The sequence below is a fragment of the Lipotes vexillifer genome, unplaced genomic scaffold (assembly GCF_000442215.2).
Source record: "Lipotes vexillifer unplaced genomic scaffold, Lipotes_vexillifer_v1.1 scaffold1693, whole genome shotgun sequence".
In the NCBI taxonomy this organism is placed as follows: Eukaryota; Metazoa; Chordata; class Mammalia; order Artiodactyla; family Lipotidae; genus Lipotes; species Lipotes vexillifer.
The window spans coordinates 617,537-627,279 of record NW_006782186.1 but is presented as its reverse complement, the minus strand read 5'-3'; the positions used below and the strand labels follow the sequence as shown (position 1 = coordinate 627,279).

Below are 9,743 nucleotides of genomic sequence, written 5' to 3'. Positions count from 1 at the left end.
GGTGAAAAAAAAAAAAAAAAAAAAAAAAAAAAAAAAAAAAAAAAAAAAAAAAAAAAAAAAAAAAAACTGTTAAACAAATGATAATGTAGAACAGAGTTGAGCACAATATTTGTGGAATGAAAATGTTAGGGACAGAGACTTCCCTGGTGGTGCAGCGGTTAAGACTCCACGCTCCCAATGCAGGAGGCCCGGGTTTGATCCCTGGTCAGGGAACTAGATTCCACATGCATGCCACAACTAAGAGTTCGCATGCCACAACTAAGGAGCCCACCACGTGTCACAGCTTAGACCTGGCGCAACCAAATAAATAAATAAATATTAAAGGAAAAAAAAAAGAAAAGAAAAAATTATTTGCTTTTAAGAAATTATAAAACTGTATTCAAAGATATTCTGGTACTCCAACAATAAGAGAAGTTAGAGAAAGAAGTACACCAGAGTCTAATGCAGTATTTGGTACACATCAGAAATTTAATATCAATTAATTAAATTTTTCCATTTTTTAACAGATTTTATGTTTACGTCTAAGTACCAACTTATTTTGTCTTTATTTTTGATATAATATCTAAAATGCACTGCATATTTTGCTACCTCATTGAAGAGAGCATTGATAAGGTAACCTATTCTTGAAAATACAAGGTAGTAATAGTGAGCAACGATTTTTAGTAATTTGCAGGTAGTTTTAAAACATCCAAGTTTATAAAATATCAAAAATGCAGCTAATGTACAATTAAGAAATTCTGCAATTCTAGTGTCCCCATATAATAATCAGACTGATTTCTTTTGGTAGAAATAAAGGAATATCAAATGTAAACCAGTCACTCAAGAGCACTGGGACAACTGTTCTTTATTTTTATATTTATATTAAATACCTTGCATGTAGGAAAAACTCCATTTAGTCAATTCATTAAAACAAGCTTGAAATACCTACTATATGTACAGTTCTGTGATGGAGTACAGTCCTGTAAAATATCCGACACCTGAAATGAGTACCCTGCAGCCTACCTGCCTATCTTGCTTTCTGATGTATTTTCAGAATGAAAAATTAGAAAGTCTGTCCCATGTTGCTGCTTTTCATATATACCCTTATATTAATATTTTAGGGACTTCCCTGGTGGTCCAGTGGTTAAGACTCCAAACTTCCATTGCAGGGGGCACACGTTCAGTCCCTGGTCAGGGAACTAAGATCCCACATGCCGCGAGACTTAAAACACAGCTTTCTCATACTCCTAAATTAGTTTCATGTTGTGTTAAAAAAAAAAAAAGTAGTTTTCCTGTATTAGCTCTTATACAAAAAAAAAAGACTGGAATTGTGACAGGAAATAATTCATATCCTCTGAAAGACTTAAGTAGGTTGGAGGAAACAAGACATAAAGTTGCTAATCCTGTGCTTAACATAAATCAAAGGAGGTACTTTATAAATATCTGTTGAATAAACGGATTACTCAGTCAGTTTCTTCCACTTCTGCACTTAGAACTAGTTTTGACATAGGTTAACATGAACACATGTAGCTCACAGTTAAGCCCTTAGTCAAAAAAATATAGTTATGTTAAAAGAGATCCAAGTTTTTCCAGGAAAAAAATAGACCATAAAAGTCTGATTTCCACTTTCACTCATTTGTATCTTCTCTTTTTTTCTTACCCAGGAATCTACTGACAGAAGCCAAAGGCAGCTGTCAGTTTTAGCTTCCTTGTTTTCCTCATTATTTTCAAAAAAGCCTGACTGCATCTTGTAGGACATTCTAAAAACCATGGTGGGAAAAAGTACCAGATATTTCAATGGACCAGCAAACAGAGATTCCTAAGTGCTGGGTTCTAATACTCAGCTTTCTCAGCTTCTCAACTAATAAATGCACTTGACTCCAGTTTTTCAATGACTGATAACATTACTAGTAAATGACGTCTATGGCAATCAGCATCAAACATTACACAAATAAAATTCCTCACATCAAAAACCCCACAATCACCAGATGGCTGCTGTTTCAGAAATGTGAAGCGGTAAAGAATCAGGACTTCTTCAGTGGGATATTCAAAAAAGGATAGACAGGAACAAAACAGGAAGACTGATCACTCATATTACACAGGGACATTCCAAAGTTTCACTAGTACATACCATAACAGGGGGAAAGGGGATGGAGTCTGACAGCTCAGCCTGAAAAGAGAAGTTTAAAATACAGTCTCTCCTACATTTTAATTCTAGCCTAAAATCCCCAAAGTTGTAGGGATAATGTGTCAAAGCCCAGAGATAAGTTTAACAAACAAATTCTCAAAACTACAAGCCAAGCACAGTGAAATGCTCATGAGAGACCCAGGATCTGGTCAGGTCTTTGCCACCAGCAGGAAGAACAGGGCACTCAATTCAGATTTGTTAAATTAATACTCTTTACTGACTCCCTGAGGGTGGAAATAAACAGAGGGACCAAGTCTCTGGCCAGGAGAATAGTTTCACCTCTGAGGACTTCAGAATTTGCATCTATAAAATTCTATGATTCCAAATTCATGCTTCCATCTTAAAATAAGATGGAAAACAAGGGTATATAATATTAAACCAAAAAAGTATACTATGAAATATGTTTTTGAAAAAATTCCAATGCCAAGTTTCCATTCTCCACGTGCTCCTCTACATGTATAATCTAAGAACACAACTCCTAAGATACAAGACGTTACTGATGCCATTAAACCTAAAACAAAGTATAAAACCTAAAATGTTTCAACCCCTCTCTTAATATAGATCTGTCTAATTTTTCTAAAACATCCCTAGTTTGTATCTGCACTCATTCAAGCACATTAAAAATGACAAGTATTTTTCCCCCAGTAGTAATATGTCTACTGATGAAAATACACAGATTATCAAAAATATACATTTGGAAAATATGAAAACCTAATTTTTTTTTTTCATTTTACTACTCACTCAGGCCTAACTTACTAGTTTCAATTCTTCTCTGGCTCTATTTCCAGTCAGTTTCACTTCTGAATTTTCTGCCGCAAAGTTAAGAACTGTGACCCAGTCGAGAAATTTTAAAGTTAACACGGAATAAGAACATAGCTTTTCCTCTCAAAGAAAAACTAAACATTTTCACACACACACACACACAAATTTAAAAACCTTAAATTCCTAATGGCATTTTATCACGTAAAAATAATGATTTTAGGATGCTGATATTTTCTTTGTTTCTGAAGCTTCCTCACACCGATTTGTTTACAAGAACCAAAACAGCTAAAAAATTGCCATCATTTTATTGTATAGCTATACAACACAATTATACGCTATTTTTTTTATTCGAGTCACAAGGAAGGGGCTCAACAAATATTTGTGGAAGGAATAAATATACATAACATTGCACGGGGCATATGTTTCCAATAAGATACGGCCTTCTCTCTGCCTTCAGTGGCCTTGCCAACGAAACAAATCTTTTAAACACATAATAAGAAGATGATTAAATCAGACTGACAGAAGTAAGACATCTAATAAACAGAAACATGTAAGGGAAAAATATATATCCCATACAGCTAAATTAAGTTTTGGAAAGCTTTTGTGCTTCTACCATTTTTTTCTTATATGTGTTTCAATCCCATTTCCTTCCTCTCTTTAGGCTGTTAAGTTCTTCAAAGGAATGAGCCATATACAAATAAAATTTTAAAATAAAAAACGTACTGAGTTCCTACGACATAATCAGCACAGTGCTATGTAAAGGTGCTGTGGGAAATAAAATAAAAAGCATGATGGTCTCAAACCTTGAGATAACTTAAAGCTTTTGTTTTTCACCAGACTCTGAAAAGAAGAGGTATCTATGGAAAGTGGGAATCAAAGACCTAAACTGCAGTCCCTGTGATGACACCCTTTGTGACTTTGAGAAAGTTACCCAGACCTTAGATTCCTCATCTGTAAAAGGAAGTGGTTACTGATAGAACTCTCCTATGCAGAAGAATTCCAAGTAATTTATGTAGATACTCTGCCCTCAAGGAGGGGGAGTATCAATCCCCACTCCTTCAGTGTGGACTGTACATAGCGACTTCCTCCCAAAGAGGAAGGAGGGATGGAGGGATGAGTGGGAGAAAGTAACCTGACAGCAGAGAAACCTGACAAACACAATTGCACTGGTGATGATGAAGGTTAACATCAATAGTGACAAGTCATGTTAACAGTATGCACACTTGATATGATAGGATGAAATGGCACTTTACTTCTCCAGCCTTTCTCCCAAAAACCCATAACACCAATCTAATCATCAGAAAAAAAACAAAAAACAAAAACACCAGACAAATTCCAATAGAGGGACATCCTACAGAATACCTGAGAAGTACTCAAAACGATAAAGGTCATCAAAAAGAAGGAAAGTCTGAGGAACTGTTACGACCAAGAGGAGGTTAAGGAGATAGGTGAACAAAATATAGTGTGATGTGCACGATGGGATCCTGAAAAAGTATATTACGTAAACACTAAGGATCCATCAACAGATGAATGAACAAACAAAATGTAGTATATAAACACAATGGAATATTATTCAGCCTTAAAAAGAAATGAAAGTCTGATACATGCTACAACATGGATGAATGTTGAAAACATTATGTTGAATGAAATAAGCCAGACACAAAAGGGCAAATATTGTATGATTCCCTTATAAGAAGAAGGTAGAATAAGCAAAGTCATAGAGACACAGAGTAGAACAGAGTTTACCAGGAGCTGGGGGAAGGAAGAATGGGGAGTTGTTTAATGAGTATGGTTTCTGTTTGAGATGATGAAAAATTCCAGAAATTGTTGGTAACGATGGTTGCACAACATTGAGGATGTACCTAATGCCACTGAATTATACTTAAAAATGATTTAAATGGCAAATTTTATATTATGTATATCTTACCACAATATTTTTAAATGAAGGAAATCTGAATAAAATATAGACTTTAGTTAATAACAATGTATCAGTATTGATTCATCAATTGTAACAAATGTACCATATTAATGAAAGATGTTAAAAATAGGGGAAAATGGGTATAAAGTATATGGGAACTTTCTGTACTATCCTCTCAATTTGTCTGTAAATCTAAAATTGTTCCAAAAAATAAAGTCTAGGGAATTCCCTGGCGGTCCAATGGTTAGGACTCTGTGCTTTCGCTGCTGGGGGCCCGGGTTCAATCCCTGGTCGGGGAATTAAGATCCCACAAGCTGTGTGCACAGCCAAAAGGAAAAATAAAATAAAATAAAAAATAAAGTCTATTTTTAAAAATTCAAGGGAGATAAAGGTTAACAGCACTAATATTCCCTACCTCCTCCCATAAAAAGACAAGAAAAATGCTCTTTAAATGAATAAAAAACATGAGCAAGTAATCAGAAAAATTAATGCCAGGGACATGAACAAGCAAGTCACAAAAGAAATGAAAATGCTACAAAAATCTATGCAAAAATATTGAAACTCGTAGGGTTGTGTAAGGATAAATGAGTTCATATACTTAGCACAGTGTTTGGCATACAATAAATGAAGCTACTAAAACATAACTGATAACAAAAGAAATACAAATTTAAATAACAAAAAAATATGTATATGTGTATGTAGGTTATATGTGTGTGTGTGTATATGTGTATATATGTACACATGTGTACATGTAAATATCCTTTGAGTGAATGATTTCAAAGATACCTGTATATGGATATTCATTGCAACAAAATAACACAAAAAAACTGGAAACAGTCCAAAAGTCTACCAATGGGGGTTAAACAAACATAACTAAACATTATTATACAAAAATGTGGCAGATGTATGTATACTGATGACAACTGTCTAAGAAAAATAATAATGAATTGTAAAATTTTTTAAATGGAAGGGATTAAACTAGGTTAGGACTACAACTGCATGCAAAACTATGTGTTTATGTATGTAGTGACCCAAAACGGGTCACTAAAAAATCACTAAAAAGCCTCCCCAGCTCTGAGTATCTGAGAAATGTAGTTAGGTTATACTCAAAGGAGGAAGCCTTTGGGAAGGAAAGAAATGCTCTCAAACTTTTAAGGACATAATAGATACCTCAACTACAAAACACAAATTTTTATTTCAAAATGCCTAATGTGAAGGAAGTTATTCTTCAGATGAGCTTATATTCACTAGTTAATTACAAACCTCAACCAAAAATTAAAGAGCAAAAACAATCTTCAACATGTGTGACCAGTTCAGGCTTAAATTACAGGTAAAGCAAAATCCTATAGAAGCAAAAGGAGGCAAAATTAAGTAGTAGTCCCATTGGACATAATCAAGTAGCTATAATATTATGGACTGTAGTTAGTACTCATAACTGTAAAGGTTCAGGAGTTATACAGTGTTAACTAAATTTTTTCTTTAAGAAAAGTGGATTAAAATAAGAAAAATAAGTTAGGTCTTACAGTTTTGTGGGCTTTCTTTGAGCCAAAACAAAATAAATCTTTTTCTGGAGGCAGATTGGGGGTAGGGGGGAGTCCAATACTTTTGGAACTAATATACAGTAAATTAATATTTTAAACAATACAGCCACTAGAATCAATGGGACTTAATGAAGACTGGAATATATGAGTAAATAATAGCAGGGGTACTCTCTATCCTAAAACAAAAATATACCTTAGAACTGTGGTTCTCAACCAGAAGTAATTTTGCCCCCTAAGAGACATATGGCAACATCCAAAGACATTTTTGACTGTCAGGCCTGAGATGGTGCTGCTGTATACAGTGAGTAGAGGCCACGGAGGTGACAAAACATCTTACAGACCCACCTACCCACCCAAAACGTCAACAGTGCTGAAGTTGAAAAACCCTACCTTAGAAACAGGCTGGGGGTGGCAGGGAGAAACCATTGAATCTATGCTTTGAAATAATCAACTTTAACGTAGAAATCCTAAATCAACAAGGTTTGTTTACCTGTTTAGAAATATTGACATCTTATCAAATAGCATGGAATCTATTAAAATGACATAATTTTCAAAGTGTTACTCAAAAGAAAGTTAATTGGATTTCCAATTTATCTAAACCTTTGAAATTCTGCAAAAGCCACAGGCAAAAAAAGACAACAAATTAATGCTAAAAGAAAAAAGTTTTTATACACACACACACATTCTCTGATTCTCACAACCAATATTGAGCAAAAGAAGAATACATTTTGCGTGATTCCATTTATATACAGTTCAAGAACAGGCAAAAACTTTTCTCTTATGTTAGAAATCAGAATAGTGGTTCCTCTGGAGACAAAGAAAAAGTAGAGATGGGAAAGAACACGGGGAGGACTTCTGGGATGGTAATAATTTTGTACTTCTTAATCTGGGTAGTACTTCCATAACTTTCTTTGCTTTGTGACAATTCATCAAGCTGTGTACTAATAATTGGTACACTTTACTGTATACAGATAACCCTTTAATAAAAAGGTTTACTTTATAAAATGGTATATATTTATATCCTAAAAATTGAGCATTTTGACCCAGAAAGCGAAATTAATGTCAAGAGCAAAAGTAAAGTGCTTTTGTTATACAGGCTGCCTTCCAAGAATTCAAGAAGGATGACACCCCCAGAAAGCTGTAAATACCATACTCAGTGATCGCAGAGCATTCAGCCGTACACTTAAGCCACTATATATCCCTTGGCACAAATCCAAAAATTGGACAAACACTTACAAATGCAGTTGGATGTATTCCACAGAGTTTGTTTGGATTATTTCCCCCAATGTTAAATTGGGAACTGTTATCAGAGAACAGGCTCTATGAAACAAATGATGCTTTCTCTCTCCTAATCCCACACTTTCCCAAAGCTCTCCCAAACTAAACCCCTCTTGGCTCTTGACTCCTTTAGGATTTCTCCAGGATGCCTGTAACAGTGTCCATCATTGCCTCTCCCAGTATCCACTCTCACAGTCCACCTCCCGCCACACACATGAAAATTCACATTAATGCTCACTCCAGGGGCTAGTCTCCCCCACCAGACTTTCATTCTCCCCAGCACCTTGCAAATACAATCCGAACTTCAGTACCCTCAAACTCATACCCTCCACAAACTCCCTTCCCAACAGCACCCCAAAACCAGGGCCCATGCTACCCCAGTCTTTTAGATCCTCTTCTAGCGCACAGAAAGCCCTTGCTTCTGCAAACAACTCAGCTCCATAGCCACCACTGTAGCTCTGATCTCCAGCTCTCCTTCCCTTTAGGGGTCCCCACATCCCCACACTTTCCTGTATTCAAATCCATCCCATTGCCCATCCCCCCTCTGCCCCCAGCCTCTGCTTTCTTCCATCTGACTCTTTCCTAAGTACTAAGACAGGGATGGGAAGTTGGAGGAAGGGTAGGAAAGAACTTTGTCCTGTGTGGAGATGGTGGAGAAAAGACTGTTCAAGCCTGCAACACAACAACCACGTGCTGGGGCTACAGTCAGAGGCTGGATTCTGAAAGCCCGCCCCACCACTCACTAATGGCAAGGCTTTGGCCAAGCGATTTTACAAACTTAAGCCTCAGTCTCTTGAACTACAAAATGGAGCTAATAAAAATAGCTACCTCCCAGAGTTGTGAGATTAAATCAACTACCAGCCAGCTGAGCACTTGGCACAAACCCAACATGGTAAATTCTCAACGACTGACCGTTTCTCTTAGGTCCTCTTCGTGGATGCGGGAAGATGAAAGGTACTTTCTTTCCGTCTCTTTAATGCTAAAGTTCCTGCAAAGTCTCCTCTTGGGGGAGAGCAAGAAGGCAACGGAGAGAAGGAAAGAAGTACTCTACAGATAGGTGGGTGATACAAAGAATTTTGTCAGGTCCCCAGACTCGGTGTTCTCTCTCTATTATCCGCTTACAATGTGGACGGATCCAAGTTGGATCCAAGAAGCCCTTTATGCCTTGCTAAAGGATGGGGGAAGACATGAATATATACAGCAAATGTGCCTCCACGGATACTCATTTGACGGAATGCAGTAGACCCCCGCCAAATTGCAAAAATGCGTTCCTTGGGGGTCGGAGAATTAGGAAGGAAACCCAAAGTCCCAAAGGATTTTTCTTGAGAGTTTAAGGGAGTACTTCATAATAAGGAGAGATTAAAAGTAAATGCTGGAAACCCTAAAGACTTCTCACTTCGCCCGCAGCACAGAGTATCAATTGGTTTGTCAGCAAGTGAGTGAGTTGAGAAAGGAAAAGCGCTTTCGCCCGTCTCTCCTGAGACACCGGGGCTTCCCCGGGTCCCTTCCCAAGAGGGATAAAGGGGAAGGCCTGCGCCAGGGAATCCCCAGCTCCCTACGGAGTGGGACAGGCGGGCCCCCAGTGAGTTTCACTGGGTCCCTTCCCGCCTCTTCCCAGCCCATCTCCTGTAACGGGATGTCTCCTGGGACTCGAGGATCCCCCCAGAGGTTCGGCCATCCCTGGATTCCTCCCCTCCCAAGACCTCTGGACAGCCCTCCTCGGTCCTCAGAGTTCTTCCCGGTCACTTCTCAGGGTCTCCCGGCCAGTACAGGGTCAGCCCGCCGCCCACGGGGTCCCCTCATTGGCCTCCTCCCGGCCGCTCCCGAGCGCCGCGAGCCCGTGGGGTTACCTGCTGAGACGGCAGCTCCACATGCAGGGCCCGCGCGGCAGAACCGGGAGGCAGCGCGGCGGCCGGGCCCGGGGGCGGCGGGAAGACCGGTCCCCCGGCCGACGCTGAAGCGCTCATCTTGACCCGGGAGCCGCCAAGCGGCTGGGCCGGCGCTCCTCCGGCATCCGCCACCACAGCCTAGTCACGACCCGCTGAGCCCCTGTAGCCCAGAAGCCAGAGATCGGAAG

The 9,743-nt window shown here is 38.6% G+C and overlaps 1 protein-coding gene across 1 annotated transcript in view; it reads right to left on the bottom strand.

Annotated features, from left to right (window-relative positions):
• The window catches only part of UVRAG (UV radiation resistance associated), a 315,389-nt gene extending 305,656 nt beyond the window's left edge, over positions 1-9,733 (bottom strand). The window contains exon 1 of the mRNA XM_007455036.1: positions 9,517-9,733. Within this exon, the coding sequence (XP_007455098.1) occupies positions 9,517-9,633 (117 nt within the window). The 5' untranslated portion in view covers positions 9,634-9,733. The remainder of the gene's footprint in view (positions 1-9,516) is intronic.
• Positions 9,734-9,743: the final 10 nt, after the last annotated feature.